At 41.4% G+C, this 27,837-nt stretch overlaps 1 protein-coding gene across 2 annotated transcripts; it reads right to left on the bottom strand.

Annotated features, from left to right (window-relative positions):
• Nucleotides 1–1,717: 1,717 nt before the first annotated feature.
• nipsnap3a (nipsnap homolog 3A (C. elegans)) lies at nucleotides 1,718–27,837 on the bottom strand. 2 transcript variants are annotated; one of them, XM_060839194.1, is made up of 8 exons: nucleotides 27,577–27,837; nucleotides 27,242–27,340; nucleotides 16,065–16,272; nucleotides 15,246–15,404; nucleotides 8,699–8,848; nucleotides 8,490–8,534; nucleotides 4,712–4,798; nucleotides 1,718–1,972 (listed from the first exon to the last, which is right to left on the bottom strand). In XM_060839194.1, exons 1-8 carry the CDS (start codon nucleotides 27,658–27,660, stop codon nucleotides 1,896–1,898), a joined length of 909 nt encoding a protein of 302 aa, XP_060695177.1. In that variant the 5' UTR covers nucleotides 27,661–27,837; the 3' UTR covers nucleotides 1,718–1,895. The 2 variants fall into 2 exon arrangements, with proteins under 2 accessions (XP_060695177.1, XP_060695185.1); XM_060839202.1 differs by lacking the exon at nucleotides 8,490–8,534.

Below are 27,837 nucleotides of genomic sequence, written 5' to 3' on the forward strand. Positions count from 1 at the left end.
TGATGAATAATGTTTATAAACCTTACAGAAACTTTGTATGGTTGTTGGATTCTTTTGACTGCCAAGAAGTTTTCCAAGAATCTGCCAACCCAGCGCTGTAACACACAACATACGATTGTTTGGATGTTAGACAGAGTTGTTTATAGGTGTGTTTATTGACCGATGGTGGAACGGAGACCCACAGATCATCGTCAATCTTTATGAAGTAACATAAAAGAGGCTGGTACAATTACAACATTTAAAAGGCATCTGGATGGGAATATGAATAGGAAGGGTTTGGAGGGATATGGGGCAGGTGCTGGCAAATAAGACTAGATTAATTTCAGATCTCTGTTTGGCATAGGCAATTTCAACTAGAGTCTGTTTGCGTGCAGTATATCTCAATAAGTCTATGTTGTGCAATACTAGGCTTCAACATGTGCTATTGTTATTCATACAGCCATTTTCAAATTAATTGTTACTATTGTTTGTTTAAATGACTTTTACTGACAGTTAATCTATTAGTTAGCCACAGTGAAATGTCCTCTGCCAGATAATCTCTCAGTTATAGCAGCGAGTATAGGGCATAACTCTTGCACAGGGTATATTTTAATGAAATGTACTATTTGTAATTAAAATACACGTTAAATGGAAAATACAAATCTGCACCAGAATAGTTTACATTTTACATTACCAGGTAGCATGACAGTGAGTTTCTGAGCCACGAACGTTATTCAAAGAATGTTCAAAGTGCAAAACGTGCTCTAAAATTAATTAATACACAGTCAGAAAAACTTCATGTGCACCCTACAATCTGAAAGTGGTCATCTATAATCTTGTTCTTCGAGAAACTTCCCAACTCAGTTCCTTTTCTCCTGAAGTTGAAATTTCCTTGCATATCAAAATACTTCATACTTTTAAAAAAAAACATTGATAGAGCTGTGCATGCTGTAAATCAGCAACAAAAATAAAATTTGCTGAAAAAGCTCAGCAAGTCTGGCAGCATCTGTGGAGAAAAGAAGGATCCACAGAGGTTGCCAGAATGGCTAAGCTTTTCCAGCAATTTCTATTTTTGTCTATATTTCTTATTTTTCTCTACTTTCATGAAAAGTCTGAATAATTGCCAAATAAACTAATATGTAAAATTACAAGCTGTCTTTTTCAGTTTTCTCGTATTTAGGCCATTCATTAAGCACATTCCAATGACATTATGGTTGATCTGTGAGCAATGTCAATCAAAGTTTGCCAATTCTGGAGCATACAGAAATTATTTTAGAAGAAAAACAAGTTTATTCAGATAGATTATCTGCCACTATTTATGAAGTAATCTTAAGCCTTAAAGAGAACAAATTCCAAAACATTTTATGTTGTACAATTTACTTACGGAAGGGTGCAAAATAACACAACGCTAGGTGGTGACCAGGAGTAGGTGATTAGGTGACTTATTCAGGCCTGGAAACACCAATGTTTTAAACACTGACTCACTGCACACATAAAATGTGTGTTAAAAAATCTACAATCCACTTCTAACATTGTGCTGAAGGAATAACTTTCATCGATGACCACGCTGTGATTTTGGACAGGAACCTGGAAAGACTCAAATGTCACTACCACCTCAAAACACACTGACTGACTGTATATTGCTGTATTAAGTAATTAAACTCATGAGAAATAGAAACAGAGGATAAAAGCATACAAATGTTGCAAGAAATTCAAACATTTAACATCAGACAACAGATTTAAAGTTATATGTTTTATTCCAAGCAGTTCAGCCATTAAAGAGTACAAAATAAAATTAGCTCTGGCCAGTGACCACTATCACGACCCAACACGGCTTGATATCAAAGGGATTACTTGTACCACAGGTGCCATTCAAAGGAAAGAAAGCACAACCACCAGTGTTTCAGTCTGTGGAATCATTTCAGAGGTGAAAATGAAGTTGGAAGTAGAAGCTTGTTAGTCTGTGACACCAGGTATGAGGCACTATCCCTCACTGTAAAGCAAAAACAAAACAAAAGTGCAATAGCATTCTGTATCATTTCAAAATTATCACTGAATGTTACAACACTGGTCCAACATGATGTGCATAGTGTGTCAAGTAGATACCATTAAAATGCATGCACTGAAACAATTATTAAATCAGGAGATAGCAAAAAAAGTTTTACATATTTCTAAATGCACCTAATTTTCTAAATTTCACTACTAATTTAGAGAGACAATTGTAGGGCTCTTGGGACACTGTGATAATGTCCCAACCTCTGATTCAAGAGGCCTGCCTGTTCCAGATGTATGTAAAATAGTGGCAACTGTATCTTTATGAGGTATAACAAAGATAGTTGCCGTCCACATGTGGCAAGAAGTGTTTGCACCAGGAATCCAAACCTTTAAGGAATTTTGTATAGAAACTTAGGATTAAGAGCTCACAAGACATATATTACATAGAATTTAATAACAAAGTGTTTACTCCAAACTTGCCTTCACACAGGCACAGTTGGAATTGATGATGTCAGCTGGATGAAACAGGCTTCAGGGTGTGGCTGCATGTGAAGTGCTGATGTTACCACATACTGGGCACAAAGATGTCAGTGGCAGCACATGTGCACCGAGGCTCAACTTTATTTCACACTAACTAGCATTTAAAAGCCACAACCAATTCCCACACTGCATGCTGAGGTGTTGTTCTTCAAACTTATCTTGAGCTTCACTGGGGCAGTGCAACAGGACAAGGACAAAAATGTCAGTGCTAGTGCTGAGAGGTAAATAAGAATGACAGGCCTGGGCGGGGGAAAGAGGTGGTGGTGAGGTTCTGCAAAGTGCATTCCCAGTCTGCAACTGAGTCTCCCCAGTGTAGACTTCACCACATTGAGTTCAGAAAATACAACAGACTAGATTGAAAGGAGGATATATAAAGGGCTGGTTCACCTGGTGAGAGGATTTGGGGTTGAAAACAGTGGACGCAAGCGGAAAGCCCAAATAACTGTTCTGATAATGCAGCCTTCCACCACAATGCTTTGGAGAATCCCTTGTTTCTTTCCTCAAGTCTCTCTCACTCTGTACAACATTCACCATACCAACAGAACTTGCGCATTTTACACCATCTTGTTTAAGATGAGAGTCTCTTTTTATTAGAATATCCAGTGGTTTTCCTCGACCACCCCAGACTACTGTAGGCTGTGTAGATCCATACCAGGGAAGAGGACAATGGCTCATTGATGCTGAGTTTGGGTTTGGCCAGGGCCATCCAGTTCCTGGTTTGATGACAGAGTTTGGTTCAAACAGGGTCAAAAGAGGTGAATTCCAGAAGGGAGATTAGTGACACTGCTCTTGACATCATTTGACAGAGTGGGATATCAAGGAAAGAAAGCAAAGCTGGAGTCAATACGAATCAGGGGGAAACTCCCCGCTGGTTGGAATCATACCACACAAAGGAATTATGGTTGTTGAAAGTCAGTCAACTCAACTCCAGAATATCATTGGGGTTCATCAAGATAGTTTTTGTGATTCAACCACCTTCAACTGCTTCATCAATGGCTTTCCTTCATTGGGCCAGAAGTGGGGATGTTCACTGTTAACTGTGAAACGTTTAGCAAAAATCACAACTTCTCAACCCCTGAGGAATCTGAACAAGATATGGACTTGGTTTGACAAGTGGCGAGTGACATTCACACCATACTAGATGGCTTTAGCGATTTCCTTGAAGAGTCTCCTCTATCACCTCCTGGTGGTTACCACTGACCAGAAACTGAGTGGACTAGCAATATAAATTAAGCAGCTGTAAGGGCAGGTCAGAGGCTAGTAATCCTACAGCAAATAATTCACTTCCTGACTATGAAAGCATATCTGGGAGAAAGTGAGGACTTCAGTTGCTGGAGATCAGAGTCGAGAGTGTGGTGCTGGAAAGGCAGGGCAGGTCAGGCTGCATCCAACAATTAGGAAAATCGATGTTTCAGGCATAAGCCCTTCATTAGGGTTTATGATTCTTGATGAAGGGCTTCTGCCCAAAACATCGATCCGCCAACTCCTTGGATGCTGCCTGACCTACTGCGCTTTTCTAGTACCACACTCTCGATTCTCAAAGCCTATCCACCACCTACAACGCCCAGTCCCAAGTTAGGAGTGTGATGGAACACTCCCTACTTTCCTGGATGGGTGTAGCTCCAACACCACTCAAGAAGCCTGACACCTCCTAGCCCAAAGCAGCTCAATTTATTAGAAACAGATGGACAAACATCCACTCCATCCACCACTGATGCTTAGTAACCGTCATATATACTCCATTAAGATGCACTAGGGAAATTCACCTTGGCTCCTTAGAATGTATCTTCTAAAGCCATGACCAATTCCCTCCAGAAGAAATATGGGAGTACCGACATCTGCAAGCTCACTTCCAATACACTCACCATTGTGATTTGGAAATATATTGCTGTTCCTTTAGTCTTGCTGGGTCCAAATCCTGGAACTCCATCCTAAACATCACTATGCGTGTATGTACATCAAATGCACTGCAGTGGATCATGAATGCAACTCACCACTTTCACAGGGCAATTAGAGGATGGGCAATAAATGCTAGCCCAGCCAGCAACATAAACTCCCCATGCATTAATTTTAAAAACATTAAATCTATTAGAAGCATTCTACACCATGAGAAGCCACCACATAAAGGCACAACTTTAAAGCTATGCAATTCAAACAACCAGCAATCTATTCCTATATTCTCACAAGACGACCTTACCTGCTGCCACCACTCTGACATCTTCATGCGCTCTGCGTCTTCCAGATGCTCGATGATCCCCATCCTCATGCCACCAAAGGGAATGGACTGTGAATGAACAGCAGCAAATTAGAGCAATTGCTGACCGGAAGGGTGAAGTACTAGTACTGAAGAGGTGGTGACGTTGGGTTCTGAAGGATTATGGGAAGTGCTCAAATGTTTTTCAATAGAAGTTATTGCATGAGCTGTATCCTTTTTATTGTTGTCTTTAAAAAACTGTGGACTGCAAGGAGAAAGAACTTTTTTAAAAAAAGCAGGGATTTACCAGAATGGCTGCATAACTTCACAGTCAGGAGTGCAACAGCTACCAGGAATTCTGTTTTGGTGGCTGATTCCGATGACTGAAGGTGCAGACCATCAGAAGCCAAGGAATTTTTTTTACAAATGAAGCTGTGTGGCTCTCAGCTGAGCAGGTTTGAGTCGGAAACAAGGTAGAGGCACAGTGAGAAAGACATTGAATTAAGTGCTTGTTGTTCTCCTCAGCAAAAGCTGCTTGATCTCTGCAGTAGGAAACCTCAAATTAAACTTGAAGCAAACCAGTTACCTTTCCTGCAGCCATTACTATAAATTGTGACCTTTGAATTGATAAATAAGAGACAATTTACAAGTGAACCATCCACTCTGTGCCTCATAAACCAGTAGAAGCATTCAGAGAAAGACACCTGAACACCACGGGTCTAGCTAGCTGAAGATGATCATCTCAACATCAGAATCAGGAAGCAGAAACCACTGAACCGAGTTCCCACCTTTTTCCAATTCCACCAGTAATCTATTTTCCGTATTCGTTTATCTGCATTGGCGTAACTTGGAGCTTATGAGGAGATTAGAGTTTTAGCTTGCAGTGTTATACACCAATGGCTTATTACTTCATTAGTTGTAATGAATAATAATTATTATTCAGTGTAGAATTGTTGCCTGTGCTATCAATCAACCTGGATATGAAAGTCAGGTAAATTGGAGTACGGTTCAGTGTGGCCTTTGTAAAATCTAATATTTGGTAGGATTCGGGGAACACCAGGACTCTATTTACAGTGTACTACACCAGTGAGTCATAACATTATTAATCAAATCTGTCTTTCGCGTGCACAAAGTCGGGTGGCACTCAAGTTCCTTTGCCATCGAATGTAAGGAGTAGTCTAAAGCAAAATCAACATTCTCTAATTAGCTTCTTCAGGCAGCGGTCATTGACAGAACACACAATGCTTACTGAACATGGCTACTTCTGTGCTCATTGTGATGCACATCTTGTTCGGATACTGGAGTGCCTGCATGGAACTGGGCCCAGAGTCTGGTCAGACAATCAGAACTGTTTCAATGCACAAAGGATGCCACTCAGCCCAGTGTGCGTGTACAGGCTCTGAGCATTCTTATTGCCTACCTCCTGCCGCAGTCCTGCGCATTAGTTAAAATTGACCAATCACCTAAAACCCTTCTGAATGCCTTGATTGAACCTACTTCCACCACACTTCCACTCAGTGTGCACACCAAACCCAATCCACCTGCTATGTGTATAAAGTTTTCTGACTTCACATTTGTTTCTTTTGCAAAAGACTTTAAAATGGCACCATCTGGTTCTCAATCCTTTTAGAAGCAGGAACAATTCATCCCCATCTTCTCTGTCCAAATCCTCAAGAGTTTGTGAACTTGCATCAAATTTCCTTTCTAGGAAAACATTGTCAACATCCTCATAACTGAAATTTCTCATTAACCTGTTCCGCACTTTCAGTAGTGTGATATACACAATTACACACAATATTCCAGGTGAGGCCTAACCAGTCTCCTCTACAAGTTCATCATAACCCTTCTGTTCTTGTACTTTATGCTCTTTTGATGAAATTTAAAATACTGTATGTTTTGTTAACAGCTCCCTCTACCTGGCCTAACAGATTTAATGACTTGTGCACATATACTCCCAGATCTTTTGCTCCTGCACATCCTTTAGAATAGTACCTGATATTTTATATATCTTTCACTCTCTCCCTATTTTCTTTGTATCGAAAAGCAAGTGTCACTTCAGAGGTTCCCCCAGGCTGAACTTCATGTGCCACTTATCCACCCATTCTGAACGACTCTACGACATGAAAGAATACAAGATTCTCCCGAGTTTACAATTCTCCCAAATCTTGCAAAATCAGCACACATTAAAATAGTCCCCTGTACATCACAATCTAGATCATTCTTATAGATAACGAAAAGCAAGGACACTGGTCCAAAAGAATTCCATTGCAAACCTTCTTCCAGTCTGAAATATTAACCATTACTCTGCCAATTTTGTGCTCAGTTCATCCAGCTCACTTATTTTCCAATGTTCCTTTTGTTGAACTGGACACAATCCTCTATGAAATTGCCCTGGACTCAGTCTGGGAATGCTCGTCTCTCGTTGCCCTTTACACTAGCAATCTTATTGACATACAGGTTATTGAAGTCCCCCATTATATTACTCTGTCACGCTGATGTGCTCCTCTATATCCTTCCTACTAGCTGAAGAATTTATATCAAACTAAGCAATGTAACTGCACCCTTTTCATTCTTCAGCTGCATGAATTTTGTCCTTGAACCCCTTGAATCATGCTCTTTCTCCAGTACTGCAATGATCTTCTTCACCAAAAATGACAATCCCCTCCTTTTCTTCCTATCCTGTTTTATCAGAACGTATTGTAATCAGGAATATTTAACAGTCTGACTTGGTTTCCCGCGAGTCAGACGTCCCATATCATCACATCATAACCCCAAACAACAATCTGTGTCGGAAAAACACCCCATGCATGCAATGTGATCCCGATTTAAATGTCATTACTTTCTCCCTTACTCAGACTCTCTTAACTTACTATTCTCTGTTCTAGTACTCTCGGTCTCTCCAAATATTATGCGCACCCGGCTATTACATATGAATATGGTCTCGTGCTACCCGCACTGCTGCTGAATTACTTTAACCCCTTCCGAATAGCACTAGAAAATCACCCGCAAGAAACTCAGTCCTGGCTCTATTCTGATGTTCAAACAGGAAAGAGAGGCCCTAGGATCATTGAAGCTGCTCGTTTTGTGTTGTTTTAACACCATGGGCAATTAGCTCTAGTACAGGTAGACATTCTTTTACCTAAAATCTGAAAAACTCCAAAATTTCAAGTTTTTTTTGAAGTTTCTTTCTTGTTAACGAGGTTGTTCAGCATGCAGTTAACTCCACACCCACTTGACCCACGTCACTCAGATGTGACGTGGCGGCGTGGCTCAGCACTAGCAGGCATCTATTCTGTCTCAGTGCTCGCAGAATCAAGGGTAGGTCTGCTGTTCAGTTGTTTTTTCCTTATTTTATTACAAATATGTCATTTAATCCTTTATCCGAAAAATTCCAAAATCCCGAAAGATAGATGGCCCCGAGGGATAAAGATTTGTTTAACTGTAGTATGTTAAATCCAGTGCCTTTCTACCTCAATACAAGTTATTTTATAAACATTAAAATTCCACTGGTGGCAAAGCCTTTAAGCACCCGCTCTAAAGATCTCAGCATTTCTCTCCGCCCACTCATAAAAGCCTGCTCAAAAACCTCTCTTCTCATGCATCTTTTCCCTTTCCCTCTCTGTCTCTAAACCACATTTAGTCAATGTTTTGCTGCACCAAAGGGATGATTGAAGTTGCCACTGAACAACTTCGCAGCCTGAACTTGCTCTCCAAGTATTAAAGTGCAGCACAATGTTAAACATTGAGCAATTTTGTACTCACAGTCATCTCATTGCCTTACCCGTGCAAGTCAGGTCTGACTGATGAATCTTGGTTTCTGTGAAATCTCAAATTGAAAATATTGAGTATTACAGAAAGTACAAATGACAGAAATGATGGATCTAATTTTTGGGAATACACATGAGAATATGGAATAAATCACTCTCAAATGAATAATTATGCAGGATTACTCCACTGTGAATAGTCTTAAGCTTAAAACACACGTCTTACCTTTGTTGAGGTGGCCAAATTCACTGTGGAATACCCCAATTAGTGTGCAATAACCCACATTTTTGTGCGCGCTGACTGCTTTCTGGAAGGCTTTCCCCCATACAACAGGCCCACCTGGTATCATCTGGTAACTGACCAGCTCATATACACCTATTTGGAGTTAGATACATTGAAAGAGAAAGGAAAACACTGAATAATTGCAAACAATGTATTACAGAGAATGTTACAGTGCAGAAACAAAACACCAGAACAATGTGTATATGTGCTCCTTTCTACAGATAATGATGTAAAACATGCATCAAAGGGGTCCATGGTTTTGTATCCAGATGATTAAGTATCTAATCAAGATAATGCTGAACTTTTACAAGATGCTGATTAAGCTAAAGTTGGAATATTTCTGGAGATTTCCACAATATGAACATTGACCCATGGAAGGGATATCCTTTCTAGAGTTTTAGTTCAAAATCCAAGCAAACCAGAATGATGTACACCAAATAGAAGTGTCAAGAGTTCATTTCATCCAATAAAATCACATCTATTGAAACACAGTTGTTGTTATATAGATGTTAGTAAGAGAGTTTGATAGCTGGGATTCCATACCAGACTAGAGCCACACAGTGAACATCTCCAATAAGACAGAATCTAATTATCGCTTGATGTTCAACGACACTGCCACCACTGAATCCCTCCCTTATCAATAACTTGGGGGTGATCATTGACCAGTAAATTAACTCAACCAGACATTTACATACTGCGACTGAACCAGCAAGTCCAAGGCATAGAATTCTGTGGCCAGAGTTTAACCCCCAAATGCCTGCCCACCACCGACAATACTCGTCCGGTCTGTGATGGAATATTTTCCACTTGCCTCAATGAGCGCAGTTCAATCAACACTTGCAGCTCAATGTCATCCAGCACAAAGCAGCCTACTTGACTGGCACCCTATTCAGTATTCATACCCTTCACCACTGTAGCAGCAGTATGCGCTATCCAAGGTATTCACTAGAATAACTCATCAAGGCTCCTCCGATAGCATCTTCCAAAACAATGACTACTATCTACAAGGACAAGGGCAGCAGATAAATGGGAAAGTCACCACTGGCAAAACCACCCCCCCCACCCCACCCACTTAGAACTATAATCACCATTCCTTCAGTGTTGCTCGGTGAAATCCTGGAACTCCTTTCCTGATCAGAACTGAGTGCCCCAACACTCTCGAGACCGCAGCAATTCAAAGCTCGTTCACTACCAACTCCCCACAGATATTGAGGGATGGACAATAAATTCTGACCCAGCTGACACCCAGATCATGGGAGCAAATTAAAAAAAAACACTGATTTGGAGTAATTGTGGACACAGATTCAAATAAGCACTGGGATCTGATTCACTGGTTATACAAGGGATATCATAACATGTTTTCCCTGATTCAAAAGTGAAGTCAGTTCTACTTGAAGCATGTTGAATACCACCATGTTTGGTTGGTAGTGGTCTGTTGGTTTGAACATAAAGTGAGATGACACAGACAATAAACCAATGCATGGTATGATGATTGGCATCTTAGCGTGAACAGAATCCCTACAGTGTGGAAGCAGGCCATTCAACCCATTGAGTCTACAATGACCTGATGAAAAGCATCTCACCCAGGCCTACACCTACACCTACCCCATCCCTGTAACCCTGCAGTTCCCATGGCTGATCCACCTATTGCACACTATGGGCAATATAGCACGGGCCAATCCACCTAACCTGCATATCTATGGACTGTGGGAGGAAACCGAAGACACTGGAAGAATGTGCAAAATGAATTAGAGCTATTTTGTTGAATCAAGTATCTGTATATCTAAATGGAAAGTCTATGCTTAACACTGAATCACTTAATGTTGTTTCACTTCAATGTTGTTACTAAAATAGTGTTAATGTATCTGTTCAGCACTGTTAGTTTCAGTTTAACATTGCTTACCAGAGACTTCCTATCTTTATCACAGATTGTGGCACCCCTACTGACATGAACATTCCTTGTTTTTATGTCCTCATCTTCAATCCCTCCACCTGTGCTGCCAAAACCCACTTTGTGTTCTCATCTTTGACACTGAAATTGCTGATGAGCTACTCAAGAGAGACAAAGGCTGAGACCACATGATCAGTGTGCTAGAGAGAGAAAGGAACTTACACTGCTGTCTGACACAACAGTGAAACTGCACAGCTACTGAATTTGCTGTTTGAGTTCAGGTATTTCTGGATATCGGAGTGCCTCTAAGAAAAATTAACAAACAGTGAGATTCACACCTGACCTTGGATGAACGTGTGGGGGAGCTCACAGCACAGGAGCAGATTGTGATGGGGTCTCTCTCGTCAGAGACACAGACAGACATTTCTGTGGCCAGCAGTGAGACATCAGAATGGTGTGTTGCTGCCCTGGTGCCAGGATCAAGGATATCTTGGAGAGGGTGCAGAATATTCTCTAAGGAGTGTGTGACCAGCAGGGGGCCATTGAAAACATTGGAACTAACGACATAGGAAGGGAAATGGATGAGATTCTGAAGGAACAATATAGGAAGATGGACAGCAATTTAAAAAGGAGTTCCCGAAGGTAGTAATATCTGGATTGCTCTTGGTGCCATGAGTTAATGAGGGTAGGGACAGGAGGATAGAGTAGATGAATGTGTGGCTGAGGAGCTGGTGCAGGGGAGAAGGGTTCAAATTTTTGGATCACTTGAATCTCTTCTGGGAAAAAAGTGACCTGTACAAGGAGGATAGATTGCACCTGAATTGGACCAATATACTGGCAAGGAAGTTTGTTAGAGCTGCTCAGGAGGATTTAAACTGATAAGGTAGGGGTGGGGTGGGGCATGGGACTTGAGATAGTGAGGAAAAAGATTAGTCTGAGACTGATACAGTTGGGAAAAGGAACAAGTCAAACAGTCAGGACAGGCAGGAACAAAGCATAAAATGTTGTAGGACTGATCAATTAAACTGTGTTTATTTCAATGTAAGAGGCCAAACTGCGAAGGCAGATGAACTCAGGGCCCGGTTAGGAACATGGGACTGGGATATCATAGCAATTACAGAGACGTGGCTCAGGGATGGACAGGACTGGCAGCTTAATGTTCCAGGAGACAAATGCTACAGGAAGGACAGAAACAGAGGCAGGACAGGAGGGGGAGTGGCGTTTTTGATAAGGGTTAATATTACGGCTGTATTTAGGGAGAATATTCCTGGGAACACATCCAAGGAAGTTATTTGGGCAGAACTGAGAAATAAGAAAGGAATGATTACCTAACTGGGATTGTACTATAGACCCTTCCAATAGTCAGCAGGAAACTGTGAAACAAATTTGTAAGGAGATCTCCATTATTAGTAAGAACAATTGGGTAGTTATGATAGGGGATTTTAACTTTCCAAACAAAGACTGGGACTGTCAGAGTATTAAGGGTTTAGATGGAGAGGAATTTGTTAAGTATGTACAAGACAATTTTCTGGTTCAGTATGTGGATGTACCTATGAGAGAAGGAACAAAATATGACCTATTCTCGGGAAACAAGGCAGAGCAGGTGACTGAGCTGTCAGTGGAGGAGCACTTTGGGGCCAGTGACCATAATTCTATTAGATTTAAAATAGTGATGGAAAAGGATAGACCGGATCTAAAAGTAAAAGTTAAAGTTCTAAACTGGAGGAAGGCCAATTTTGATAGTATCATGCAAGAACTTTCAAAAGCTGTTTGGGGCAGATGTTCGCACGTAAAAGGACGGCTGGAAAATGGGAAGCTTCAAAAAATGAGATAACAAGAGTCCAGAGACAGTATATTCCTGTTAAGGTGAAAGGAAAGGCTGTCAGGTTTAGGGAATGCTGGATGACTAGAGAAATTGAGGTTTTGATTAAGAAAAGGAAGGAAGTATATGTAAGACAGTAGAGATCGAGTGAATCCTTAGAAGAGTATAAAGGCTGTAGAAGTATACTTAAGAGGGAAATCAGCAGGGCAAAACGGGGACATGAGATAGTTTTGGCAAATAGGGTTGAGGAAAATCTAAAAGGGATTTTATGAATACGTTAAGGACAAAAGGGTAACTAGGGAGGGATTAGGACCCCTCAAAGATCAACAAGGCAGCATAGGTGCGGAACTGCAGGAGATGGCGAAGATGTTAACCGAGTATTTTGTATCAGTGTTTACTGTGGAAAAGGACATGGAAGATACAGAATGGGGGGAAATAGATGGTGACATCTTGAAAAATGTCCATATTACAGAGGCAGTGATGCTGGATTTCTTAAACGAATAGAAGATGGAAAAAATCCCCAGGACCTGATCAGGTGTACTCCAGAACTCTGTGGTAAGCTAGGGAAGTGATTGCTGGGCCCCTTACTGAGATATTTGTATCACTGATAATCACAGATGAGGTGCCGGAAGCTACCACTATTTAAGAAAGGTGGTAAGGAAAAGTCAGGGAACTACAGACCGATGAGCCTGACATCATTCGTGGGCAAGTTATTGGAGGGAATCTTGTGGGATAGGATTTACATGCATTTGGAAAAGTAAGATCTGATTAAGGATAGTCAACATAGCTTTCTGCACAGGAAGTCGTGACTATTGAACTTGATTGAGTTTTTTGAAGAAGTAACAAAGAGGATTGATAAGGGCAGAGTGTTGGATGTGATCTGTGTGGACTTCAGTAAAGCATTCAACAAACGTTCCTCATGGTGGGTTGGTTAGCAAGGTTAGATCACATGGAATACAAGGAGAACTAACCATTTGTCTACAGAGGACAGAGGGTGGTGATGGAGGGTTGCTTTTCAGACAGGAGGCCTGTAACCAATGGTGTGCAGAAGGATCAGTGCTGGGTCCACTGCTTTTCGTCATTTATATAAATGATTTGGATGTAAACATAGGAGGTATAGTCAGTAAGTTTATAGATGACACCAAAATTGGAGGTGTAGTGGACAGAGAAGAAGGTTACTTCAGATTACAATGACATCTTGATCAGATGGGCCAATTGGCAGAGGAATGGCAGATGGAGTTTAATTTAGATGAACGTGAGATGCTGTAATTTGGAAAGGCAAATCAGCGCAGGACTTATACATTTAATGATTATGTCCTGGGAGTGTTGCTGAACAAAAAGACTGTGGAGTGCAGGTTCATTGCTCCTTGAAAGTGGAGTATCAGGTAGATAGGATAATGAAGAAGCAGGGGGTTAGAAAGAGTCCAGAACTGAAGGGCAGCATCTCTTTCACACAGAAGGTGATGTGTATATGAAATGAGCTGCTATTGGAAGTGGTGGAGGCTGGTACAATTACAACACTTAAAGGCATCTGGATGGGTATACGAATAGAATGGGTATAGAGGGTTATGGGCCAAGTGCTGGCAAATGGGACTAGATTAGGTTAGGGTTGGCATGAACGAATTGGACTGAAGGGTCTGTTTCCATGCTGTACATCTGTGACTCTCCTCATCTTGTTCAGAATGGAAGCCAGGAACTTGCATAGAAAACCGGGGCACCACCTAGTGGTAGAGATTGGTTGCTGCAGGTAATTGTTGCCTGCACTGATCAACCTTTTGCACTAGATGGTGATTTACTGAATCAAAGAGCATTGCACTGACATTGTATTTGCATTTCTTTCATACTTAGTGATGTATTTCATTTTGCAAGTTATTTAAACTGGGAATGCACAGTGCCACAAATGTCTGGTATACTATTTGAACCTAAGCCTTGCATTTTTTTCTGAACGGGATATGTCCAAATAAATCCAAATCTGATTTTAGCATTTAATCCTGTGAGAGCCTATGAATATTCTAGCTGTTTCATTTAAGGTCATGATTTTCAGGATTACAACCACAACTTCTAGTGAAGGGCTGCTGTATTACATTTGGATAACAATGGTATTTGTAATTCCTGGAAATCTCATTAAACCAATAAACATATAATACACAGAATATATTGCATGGTTCGTCTAGATAATCAGTGCTTAGATTAGATTACTTACAGTGTGGAAACAGGCCCTTGGGCCCAACAAGTCCACACCGACCCACTGAAGTGCAACCCACCCATACCCCTACATTTACCCCTTACCTAACACTACGGGCAATTTAGCATGGCCAATTCACCTGACCCGCACATCTTTGGAATGTGGGAGGAAACCGGAACACCTGGAGGAAACCCACGCAGACACAGTCAGTCGCCTGAGTCGGGAATTGAACCCGGGTCTCAGGCGCTGTGAGGCAGCAGTGCTAACCACTGTGCCACCGTGCCGCCCAAATCCTTACAGCACCTTAAATCCATTCAACCTGGTTAGCACAAAATAAAATTGATCACTATGTCAACTTGGGACTCAAAACCCAAAAGTTAGACATTTCATGTCACTACACTTCCAACCTTTACACATCTGGTGACTTTGACTACACAAACGCACAGCCTTAATTGCTCAATGCCTCACTGACTGTTGGCATTTTACATAAAAAAGGCTTGAGACCCAAGGGGTCTGGTTGAACCGGTTAAATTGTTGGGTGTCGATCTTCAGCCTTGAATGTGAAACAGCACAGATGGGTGAACATGCTTGCCTTTATTCGGTGGTTTGCCCAACTCCGCCCATGGCACCATGTAGACGATCTCATTGGTTTGATTAAGCAGCATTGGCAGCATTTTTGAGATATAATTTTGTTGCCAGTCTTTATCGGTTGCCAAGGCTCGTCGTACTGCTGATCGTTCCTTGTAACTGCCTAAGGAAAAGATGATCTGAAATAGTCCATCATTCGTATGTGCTAATAGTACAAGCTTTACACACTGCAAGTGGAGGGACCTGTACAATGAATATTACAAATAATCACATTAAATATGACAACCATAAATGGTCGAAACAAAGTGCAACATTTACACACAAGCTCATCCTCACAGTTCCTAGTTTGCAGCTCCACATAAATGGTGGTATAGCTCCTAAAGATATCATTTTAGACTCTGGAAAAAGGCATTGCAGTGTATTTCCAAACTACTTGCTAAATGATTTTGAAGGTAAGAACAAGGTGAAGCCACTCAGCCCATCAAGCCAGTTGCACAAATTCTGTTTCAGCGTTAGCCAGTGGGTAGCACACTGGCCACTGAATAACAGGGCTCTGGAGGTGAAGTCCTATACCAGGGATTCAGCACAAAAACAAGACTGACACTGGAGGGAATGCACCAAAGTAGCACTGTAGTTCACAGTCCAGAAGAGCTGCTTTTCAGACAAGCAGAGTGGAAGGCTGGGAATCATATGCATGCCTATATCCTTCAGTGCTCCGATACAATACGCATTCTGCCATTGATCCCTTATGGCAATTTCTCCTTCCGAGTAAAGATCAAAACAAACTATTTGATTAAAAATCTCTTTGGTATTCTTTTCTTACCATATTTCCAAATATGAAAGACTTCATTCAGACACCCAATTTCCACAGACCAGTACCCAACTAGTTCGGAATGGGCTGTACGTAGGTGGATAAAATCACTTGTAAGCTTCATAAAGTCAGCCACCTTCCCAGGTTGTATGATGTAATTGCGGAATTCATAAAAAGTGCCATTGAGCTGATTGCCTCCTGTGGAAGTGCCGATAGATCTCTAGAAGTGAGAGAATGGAATATTGAACATTTGCATGGAAATATCCCGTTTTATTTTCAACAACTGACCTTCATGTCACATCAGCTTTGTGTCCATTAACACTGGAGATGGTGGTACAGTGGGAATGTCACCAGATTAATTCTCCAGAGACCCAGACAAACCATGGCAGCTGGTGGAAATAAACTCAATAAATAAAATCTGGAATTGCTTGTGAAACGATCATCAATTGTCACAAAAACTCATCCAGTTCACTAATGCCCAGTAGAGCAGGAAATGTGCCTTTCATCTATATGAAGCAACACTCATGGTGAACTCTGTAATACAAATACAGCCGACTTACATCATGATATCTCTAATACACCCACACTCCACTGTAGTGCTCTGAAGGGGTGTCTAGTTAATTCAGCTTCACAATACCCAACTACCTCTATTTAAAAAAGCTTGACACCAAGATAAAGCTGCACACTTAATTGGCATTACATCTACAAACATCCATTCCCTCCACCAATAATGCTCAGTAGCAGCAGTGTGTACTATCTACACGATGCACTGTAAAATTTCACCCAGGATCTTCAGAGAGCACCTTCCAATCCCTCAACCACTTCTACTTAGAAGAACAAGGATAGCAGATACACGGGAACACAACCACCCTTCAAGCCAGACACCATCCTGACTTGGAAATACATTGCTGTCCCTTCGCCATTGCTGGGTCAAAATCCTGGAATTCTCTTCCTAATGGCATCGTGGGTCTAAGTACAGCACAAGGTCTGCAGCAGTTCAAAAAGGCAACTTGCCACCACTTTCTCAAGGGCAACTAGGGACAGGAAATAAATACTGGCCAGGCAGTGAAGTCCACATTCCACGAGTTAATTAAAAAAAAACTTTATATCACTTGTGCGCAGCTTCACAGAAGTTATATTCTATTCTTAACAGCTTATACAAGCAGCTGTTACTCACATGTATTGAAGGTAATTTCATATTATTTTTGTTTCCCCTTAAAAAAAAGCAGAAACCAACAACAGCAGTAACACACTGACTGTGGCCCAGCCAGCACAGAGTCAGTCCCTAAACTGAAGAGATTCTACATCTCGTGCTTTTTTTTTCTCTAAACCCCCACACTACCGCAGTCAGGCGGTAGTGCTTATATTTACCCCAGCACCCATGTTGTGCGTGTGCAGGTGTGAGACACAGTGAAAAACAACAAGTGTACAAATCTTTATTCAATTCCCACCACCAGGAAGAAAGGAAACACCCAAGTGGCCAGTGACAAGCAGTGCCCTTCACAAAGGGCAATGCTGTGTGATCAAACAGTGAAGGGGAGGGCAGGGATTAAATCAAAATAGAGTTGGGGGGGGGGGAAATAATGCACTCCACACCCTGCGGTGCCCACCTCTCCCTGAAAATCTTGAGTGTTGGTGGACACTGCGTGCTCCTTCTCCAGGGTCGCCTGGGCTCTGACATACCCGTGGAAGAGGGGCAGGCAGTCGGCCATAATGACCCCCTCCACGGCCCGATTTCATATTTATTTGTCAATCAAATCAGTTTACACTAGGGATTTAATGTGCATCTTATCAAAAAGGCAATGGCAGTGAAACACTAAAGTTAGAGATTCAATCTGAACAATTAACAACGACTATTCAATCACAGCCCTGATACTTGTTATGGACCAGACTAAATCCCATTCAAATATGTGAAGGACATCACCTGGACCCTAACTTTTATCTTATTTGCAAGTATAAAGTGCTGTGTTCCAGATGTACTTCAATTGGTCTCACCACTTGGTTTTAAGCAAAATAAACTTTACTCTTACACCCAGTTAAAATACAAACAAAAGGAAAAAGAATTGCTTTAACTTTAATTCTAATAGAAAACTTGACAGAAGAATAGATTATTTAAAAACTAAACAGCAACTGCTCCAATATAGTAACAAACAATAAACACACCTTTGGCAAAGGCAAATTTAGTAACATAGATTCTCTCATATTATGTTTCTCCAATCTAGGAGAAAAGAACACCAAGAGAAACTTCTGCCAGAGAGAAAGGACTCAAGCCTTTTGCTGTAGCCGAGAGATGTACGGCAGCTTCTACAACCAACTTCAAAACCCCAACAGGCTGAAAGCTGAACTAAAATCCTGGTTCTGTGGGAATCTGACTCCACCCATTCATAGAACTCAGAATACCTACAGTGTGGAAATAGACCCTTCGGTCCAACAAGTTCACACCGACCCCCCGAAGAGTAACCCACCCAGATCCCATTCCCGTATCCTACATTTTATCTCTGACTAAAGCATCTAACCTACATATCCCAGAATAATATGGGCAACTTATAGCCAAATTTACCTAACCTGCATATCTTTGGATTGCGTGAGGAATCCCATGCAGACACAGGGAGAATGTGCAACTCTACAGTCACCCGAGGCTAGAATCAAACCTGGGTCCCTGGCGCTGTGAGGCAACAGTGCTAGCCACTGATTCATGTTGCTTCTATTGTTCTAACTTCATAAATAAAAACCAAGGCCTCACAAGCTGCTTTGTATTTTATTGGCAAAGAGACAACTTGGCACCTGTGGCTTAAAACCTCGCTTCAAAGAAAAAGGCAGAACACAATACCCCTCTTAAAATCATAGTACCTTCACACATTCAAACTGTTTAGAAATACTATTTCATCTCCATCCCAATTTCAATACATCTCAGCATAAAATTGTATTTTTATTACTGCTCCTCAGATGCTGCCTGAACTGCTGTGCTTTTCCAGTACCACTCTAATCTAGACTCTGGTTTCCAGCATCTGCAGTCATTGGTTTTTACCTAGTGCATTTTTATTAGAAAGGAATCTAAGATCTTTCACTGGCGATGCTGGCTTAGCATTCGGATTGCAGGTTTTGATCAATTTCCTAATTAATCCATGATATTATGCTTCTATCACCCTTGCGTTATATTAAACGGAAGCATATGGCAGTCTGACAGGTTGAGCCAATTGAACACATGAATCTTCAAGAATATGCTCCACTTCTAAAACTGCTGTTGCTCCTGTGGTCAAGATGCACAGTGCTGAAACAGAGGGAATTCTAGGATTTCTCCTTAGTGTCAGTGAAGGAATGCTGATGTATTTCCTAGTCAGGGTGGTGTGTGGCTTGATGGGAACTTGCACATAGTGATGGTCCCATGCATCTACTATGCTTGTCCTTTTAGATGCTAAGACGTGACAGGTACCAAAAGCACTGTCCAAGGTTGCGTCGCTGCACTGCGCCTTGTAGATGGTACACATTATAGACATGATACATCAGTTTGGAGGGAGAAAATGTCGAGGATGGTAGTTGAGGTGTTAATCAAGCAGCCTTTCTCCTAGATGGAGGTGAGTTTCAAGTGTTGAAGATGGACCCATCCAGACAAGTGTAAAGTATTCCATCACACTTCTGACTTGTGTTTTCTATATAGAGGAAATGGTTTGGAGAGTCAAAGAGCACCTCAATAACCTAGTCTTTGACCAGCACTCGTAACCACAGTATTTCTATGGTTAGCCCATATTTCTGGTCAATGATAACGCCACAATGTTGACAGTGGGGAATTTAGTGATTGTACACATAATACACATAGTGAATGTCAAGCTGTTGAACCTGGGTCTTTGTCTGGAAATTTGAAAAGGTAATCAGGCAAAGGGATAGCTATCAAAGTATTCTATTATCACGTAAATGGTAAATGGGTTGGGCTGATAAGGGGCCAAAAAGATCAACAGACAGAAACAGAAGGCTGTGGTGCTAAATTATTATTTAGGGAGGGAGATAATGCCGAAGTGTTATTATGAGAGAAGTAGAAGTTGAGAATCTTAACAAGCTAAAGAATTGATTAAAAAAAATGTGTTGTTAGAATGGCTGGCTTTACTTAAAATTGATTAAGCCACGAGATTCAGAAAAGATGCACCTGTGGCGAGAAACAGAGAAAACCCTAAGAGTCACTGAGAGAACTGTAAATTAATTAAGAGATTTGCTAAAACATCAATAGCTTTTAATTTATTTGGTTATATTTTTCCAATAAATTAAGGGATAGCCAACAAAGGCAATGTGGTTGTTATAGTGATTTTGGGCTTCCAAAAGATTTTTAATCAAAGAGCCACAAGCAGGTCTGGAGAACTAAACCAATTGGAATAAAACCCAAAGTAAGAGCATGGTTTTAACCGCATTTGTAGATTCGAGGGGTTTCCGGTGAGCAAAGACTGAATATTTACAGTTCCTTCCACAAAACATGACTTGTTGTCATTTTTGGGTCCTTGAATAAATTCGCTATTGTTTTGCATTACTGGAACAACCACATGTCCTTTTTTCTTTGATGAGACGTGAGTGTTGCTGATAAGATAAGAATTTGCTCCCTATCCTTAATGGCTAAAATGTAGAAGGTTAACAAATGCAATAAGGTTGAGACAGAACAAGCCCAGAGAAAGGAAGATGGCCAGCGACTAAAACAAAAAGCAAATAAAATGCCGACGAGCATGTGAAATGAAAGAGAAACCGTGGGGGAAATGAAAAGTCATTAACCATATCAGAGTGATCTGAACTTGTGAAAGGGCTGAAATCAAGCAGGTTAGTGGCAGTGAAAGATTACCAGACACAAAATTGCTTCAAGATTAGCAAATAACTCCACAAGGAACAGGTCACTGTTATTCATGAAGCTATCAGTGTAGTGCCGATGACATGTTACTGATGTAGGCACCCAACAAAACTGTGACAATATGCATTTGCAGAATTGTATTTGCAGATATATTCTGTTGTGCACTTTTTGAGTAAAATCTGCAGGCAGTCAATCCATGTAACATTTCATAAATTCCTACTTTGGAAACAGAACCAGTCTGACTCAAGATTGGGATACAGACAGACTCTAACATCACACCTTTAATACATCATCTGAGCTGAGGTTTTTTTAAAAAAATAAAACCTTATTATCTTGAGAAAGGTAGTTCTGGGGATTTACATATTAATGAGCCAAAATCTGCAACCCATTCTAAAAGATGAAAGACTTAACAGCAATCTAGGTTTATTCAATATAATGTCTCAGTTATATGACACTGTGATCTTTTGCTACAAGTTCTGTGTCTTATGATCCTGCTCCACAGCTACCTGATGAAGGAGCAGCGCTCCAAAAGCTAGTACTTCCAAATAAACTTGTTGGACTATAACCTGGTGTTGTGTGATTTTTAACTTTGCGACAAATTAAGACATTATGAAAGCTTCAGATAGCCTTTGGAAGAAATCCATTTACTGAAAAAGTGAAATTCGACAGACATGCTGAAAGATGGGGACGAGAGTGTATGTTCATAAATTATTTACACTAATCAGTTGAAAGTTAGAAGTATGGATCCCTAAAAGAAATTAATTTGGGATCACCATGTAGTCAGAATCTTTGATATCATCAAAGAATTCACTAACATTTCGCCAAAGTCCACGCAACTGGCCAGATAAGCAGAACTGAGGAAATAAGATGACTGTATTCAAGGCCAGGTGGGGAAATGACAGATTGCCAGTTTATGGGTCACTGAAGTGTAAGCACATCTAATTAGTGTTGTGAAAGCGCAAAGAGTGTGGTTTGTGCAAATTCCAGACCAGGAGTGCTTGGTCAGAACTTGACAGGTTATTAAAGAACTGAGAAGGTCTCAGCTCTCAGTTGTGCAAGTGGTGAAGAGAAAAGGCTCTGCAGCTCATAGGTCCAAAACTGAAAATAACCAGTTTACTCAAACAATAGATTTGATAGGGAAGGATAATTTCTCTAGACTTTGATTAATTGTAAAGTGATGGTGTTGGAAAACAGATGGGAATTTTGTTCTGTCAGCAGTTGAAATCTTTTAAACTGTGTTATATGGAATTATTTATTTTATTTTTCTCTTGTATAACAATCTCCTGTTTTATTGTTAAATATGTGCTTGTGTATCAATGAAAGGCCACATTAACAAAATGAGCACAATCAAGCCAGATATCATTTTGCGATCTGACATGTCCAGCAGTGACATCGGTTGGCATGATAACAATTGTCATGAAAGAAAACTACTACAAATGCTGCTTCCTTTGCTAGGAGGAGGAGTAAAGCCAAGTTTGGAAAAAATTTATAGAGATCAAGTGAAAACTTGGAAAAACAGAGTTGAGAACAAAATCGGAGAGATTGAAATCACTGCAGCACTTATTTCTGTCAGCTAAAGGTTTATGTTTGGGAGGGGAACTGGGATAAAGTGCCTCCGACCAGGAGACAGGAAGAGGTTAATAAAGTGAGAGAGACTCAGGGAAGTAAAGGGTTAATTGCAATTATCTAAATGAGAATGGTGTTGTACTAGATCACATGATAGGACCCTGGATAAAGAAGCTTCAATGTTAAATACAGTGCTGATGTCATGATATAAAATACAGGCTAAAACAGTTTATTTTAAATAAATGGACCAAAACACTGCAGGTTAGCCAGGTGTCCTTAATATAATAAAGCAAAAGACAGCCAAGCAGAAACTAACATATTCCCCAAGGAAATGAAAATAATAGACCCACTGAAGAAATGTGAAATGGCATTCACATTGTATTTGGATTCATAACAGTTTGAAAATTTTCGATATTTGGAGATGGAACTGACATTTAAACTTGTACTTCCCGGAGTTGCGTTTGGCAGGCTAAGGTTACAGTAGTGAACATGGGCTGGGGATTCTCTGTCTCAGGAAGGAAAAGCAACCAGAAAAAATCATGATAGGAAAAAAAAAATCAGGATACAAAAAAAACCTCAAAAAATAATTGCAATTTTCACTATTGCCAATGGTACGAGAAACCAACTTACCGATCATGGTCTCAGGTTAAAACCTTAAGACTTAAGGATACCCTAAGGATTTTAAAAGAAATCTTCTTTCATACTGGATACCATTCATTTTTAACATTGTATGTGCAAGTGCGAGTGTGCACTTGACCATGAAGGCCCATGTGATTTTAGAGGCTTTGCACTTCATGTTGCCTCTTGGTCATTTTTCAGACATCTACTATAAAAAGACTGACTCCCACAACTACCTAGACTACACCTCCTCCTACCCTGCCCCCTGTAAAAATGCCATCCCATATTCCCAGTTCCTTCGTCTCCGCCGCATCTGCTCCCAGGAGGACCAGTTCCAATACCGTACAGCCCAGATGGCCTCCTTCTTCAAGGACCGCAGATTCCCCCAAGACGTGATCGACGATGCCCTCCATCACATCTCCTCCACTTCCCGCTCCTCCGCCCTTGAGCCCCGCCCCTCCAACCACCACCAGGACAGAACCCCACTGGTTCTCACCTACCACCTGATCAACCTCCATATACAGTGTATCATCCGCCGTCATTTCCGCCACCTCCAAACGGACCCCACCACCATGGATATATTTCCCTCCCCTCCCCTATCAGCGTTCCGAAAAGACCACTCCCTCGTCAGGTCCACACCCCCCACCAACCCAACCTCCACTCTCGGCACCTTCCCCTGCAACCACAAGAAATGTAAAACTTGCGCCCACACCTCCTCCCTTACTTCTCTCCAAGGCCACAAGGGATCCTTCCATATCCGCCATAAATTCACCTGCACCTCCACACACATCATCTATTGCATCCGCTGCACCCGATGTGGCCTCCTCTATATTAGGGAGACAGGCCGCCTACTTGCGGAACGTTTCAGAGAACACCTCTGGGACACCCGGACCAACCAACCCAACCACCCAGTGGCTCAACACTTTAACTCCCCCTCCCACTCCCACTCCACCAAGGACATGCAGGTCCTTGGACTCCTCCATCGCCAGACCATAACAACACGACGGTTGGAGGAAGAGTGCCTCATCTTCCGCCTAGGAACCCTCCAACCACAAGGGATGAACTCAGATTTCTCCAGTTTCCTCATTTCCCCTCCCCCCACCTTGTCTCAGTCAAATCCCTCGAACTCAGCACCGCCTTCCTAACCTGCAATCTTCTTCCTGACCTCTCCGCCCCCACCCCACTCCGGCCTATCATCCTCACCTTGACCTCCTTCCACCTCTCGCATCTCCATCGCCCCTCCCCCAAGTCCCTCCTCCCTACCTTTTATCTTAGCCTGCTGGACACACTTTCCTCACTCCTGAAGAAGGGCTTATGCCCGAAACGTCAAATCTCCTGTTCCTTGGATGCTGCCTGACCTGCTGCGCTTTTCCAGCAACACATTTTCAGCTCTTGGTCATTTTTCTCAACATTAGCACATAATAAATTGCTTTCACTCAAGCAAACTTTGAAATGGGTTGTATATTGCTGCTGGCAATAACAGATCACTACAGTTTAACTGGACAAAGGTATTAACACATCGGTAAAGAACTTAAAAACTTCAAAACATAGGAGCTGATGTCCTTCCTTGCTGTGTAACTAGAAGAACGTTTAGAGTCTTAAAGGTCTATAGCACAGAAAAATGCCCTTTCGTGCACCAACTCTGCACCAATCCAAAGTAACAGCCTAGCTTTCCTTATCCCATTCCCTAGCACATGGCCCATGGCCTTGTATGCCCTGGCATCACAAGTGTCTATCGGAATACAATTCCTCCGGCCAAATGAAAACTTTTTTCACATTATACTCCATCTGCCAGACCTTTGTTTACTCACTCAACCTATCCACGGTCATCTGCTCCTTCAACACATCCTCTTCACAACATGCTTTCTCACTTATCTTTGTGTTACCTGCAAATTTAGCTAACATGTCTTCAGAACCAGTAGAAGGTAAAGTTATCAAATGCCTCACACCCAGCAGTCTCTATTGATCCTGAGCAAGGGCACAGCCTCACTCAAGATCCACTGCAATGATAAAGATTATATACACCTTCAAGATGTACTGCAATAACTCTCCAAGTTCCTACAACGGCACCTTCTAAACCTGTGACCACAGGTCATCAAAATTGGATATCTATGCAAATGGACAAGGGCTGAGGAAGTTAGAAAGCTACAAAGGGATCAGTTCCATGTCTTACTTCTCTTTCAAGGCATACAGGGGAGTCAAGGGTTAAACATTCCACTACCAAAGAGACTCACTGCCGTATCATTTGCATGTCTGTTCTCTTACTGAATAGACAGAACCTCTCAGTAGGGAGGAAGCTGACTGAATCTTAGAGAAGGAATCCACTGGAATCGTCTGCAGCCTGGATTCCTTTGCAGCCTCAGGCAAAGGTATTTGTCCTCCTCCAACAAGACTGATAGCCTTGGCCACAACCCTTTAAAGTGTCTCCTGCTCCCATTATCTTGCTTCCCTTCTGTATTAGGATAGGTATGTGAATCCCCCATTGAGAACAGGCAAAACCCTTCTGTTTTAATTTCTTCCCATCAACACATGATCACGAAGAACATGATAATCAGTCCCTGTAATCCATTCACTCATTATCACAGGACACCAACATTCACCAGGCCTTGTAAAATTATAATTGCCCGTCTTAAACATTGTAAAGACAATCACCCGTGTGACTTATATACCTTTTGATTTATTCCTATAAGAAATACTGCCTTTGTGTGTACAGCTGAGATTCGTGGAGAAGTGTCACCACAAGTAGAAGCACAACTTTTGGGGACATTGAGAATTTCTCACCAGCTGTCCGAGAATAAAGCATCTACCATTGTACAGAAACCGGTGTCTTCCAGATTTGTGGAACAACATATACACCAACAGTGCAGCAGATGCGTTGGAAAATGACCATCTGCAAATTTCTCTCAAGCCATTTGGCATTCTGACTTGGAACTATCATCAGTGTTTTCTCATTGTCGCTGGGTCAATGTTTAGTCTGTAGTGTTAGGTACATTAGTCAGGGGTGAATGTAGGGGAATGGATCTGGGTGGGTTGCTCTTCAGAGGGTCAGTGTGGAATTGTTGGGCCAAAGGGTCTGTTTCCATACTGTAGGGAATCTAATCTAATCTAAACACTGAGTGTCCCTACACCCAGAGGTCTACAGCAGTTCAAGAAGACAATTTGCTACCACCTTTTCCAGAGCATCAGGTGCTGGTTTAGTGAGCAGCACCCAGCTTCAATGGAACAAATAAAAAAGAACAGAATCTCCCTGAATTAAATAGCTGGTAGTACACTTCAGAGAACAATTAAGAGTCAACCACGTTGTGTGAATCCAGACCCAGATAAAGGAGAGATTTCCCTGCCTAAATTACAGCAAGTGATAGTAGTTATGGCCATCATTACTGAGAGTTTGTTGGCACATTCTATTGATCAAATATAAATTCCATCAGCTGCCATGGTGAGATTTGAACCTACACTGCCAGATGATTAGCCTGGGTTCTAGACTAGTCCAGTGTCATTACTACTGTACCACCACCTTGTCGTTCACTGGTTATCAAGTACTTCTGGTAACATCAGTACTCCTGGATCAGGAGGCCCAGTTCAGTACCACCAGTTCCAGAGGTGTGTAATAATATTTCTGAACAAGTTGATTAGAAAAAAATAGGCAAAATAAAAGTAAGAAATCTTAAAAGTTTTAAACAAACTCAGAATTTGCTGGAAAAACTCTGGCAGCATCTGTGGAGAGAAAGCATTTTGACAGTTCTTCTTCTGAAGGGTCACCAGACCCAAAACATGAACTCTCTCTCTCTCTCCATTAATGCTGCCAGACCAGCTGAGTTTTCCCAGCAATTTTTAATTTTGATTCGGATTTCAGGCATCTGCAGTTTTTTAAAAAATTATTTCGTTTAATCATGCAGATTATATTTACTTTAATTTGCTCAATTGTAATACTTCCTCAATTCAAATTACCACTTTCCTTTTAAGCTGACGCACTGAACTTTCCAGGTCTAAAACTTTAAATTATTTCAATATCTTGGTCATGTTAAAAATCATGAAAAATAACTGATCTCTTATTTTAACAGATACCATCTGCAACTGAACTGCCAGTTTGCCTTATAAGCTTTGATCAACTGATCTCACTCACTGGTCCTGACGGTTGAGTCTTTTATGTGCAAGGTATTCTTCCAACACTCTCCCTTACCAAGGGCTTACATTCCAGTGGGGCTGGTCCGGTTCCACTGCTCCAGCACCATTGCTGACGTGCTTCACTGCATGCAACTTGGAGTAACTTCTCCTGAGCCTACAAATAAATCTCAATGTCAATTTCACAAATCAACAAGCCAATTTTTAAAGAAACCTGTTTGGTCTGTCTCGGAAAAGCATGCCAATATTACACAAAATTCCGAAAACACAAGTCGAAATTAGTTGCAAAATATTCTTTTAAGTAAGGTTAAGTCTCGACGTCAAAAGATTTCAAAATAACCAGGACTCGACCCCTTCCCCTTCTATTTGTTTCAGCTATTCCGTTTTCCTTACCTGCTGTCCCAGGTTACTAGGGTAGGAGAGAGATTTTGGAGCTGCCGCATAGATTCTGCTCAGTGCATTCCTTAGATTGTACATGGCAGTGGAACACGGACAACAGGAGCTGGAACGTTACGACAATATTTTGGAACGTTGCAACAATGGGTTCGAACGTCACGACAATTCGATGGAACTCAGCGACTTCCAGTGCACGTTCCAAGCAAACAGCCAAACACTGACCAGGTCAAAACACAGTTCATGTAGCCCACCCCGACC

This window comes from Hemiscyllium ocellatum, chromosome 2 (genome assembly GCF_020745735.1).
Source record: "Hemiscyllium ocellatum isolate sHemOce1 chromosome 2, sHemOce1.pat.X.cur, whole genome shotgun sequence".
NCBI lineage: Eukaryota > Metazoa > Chordata > Chondrichthyes > Orectolobiformes > Hemiscylliidae > Hemiscyllium > Hemiscyllium ocellatum.

Excerpts from the sequence above, each read along its gene's own strand:
- nipsnap3a (XM_060839194.1), bottom strand. The coding sequence starts at position 27,660 with ATGTACAATCTAAGGAATGCACTGAGCAGAATCTATGCGGCAGCTCCA. Across the intron at positions 16,273-27,241 it reads CACTGGAATGTAAGCCCTTG|AGATCTATCGGCACTTCCAC; the intron begins GTAAGGGAGAGT and ends TCTCACTTCTAG. Across the intron at positions 4,799-8,489 it reads GTCAGACCTGACTTGCACGG|TCCATTCCCTTTGGTGGCAT; the intron begins GTAAGGCAATGA and ends GTTCATTCACAG.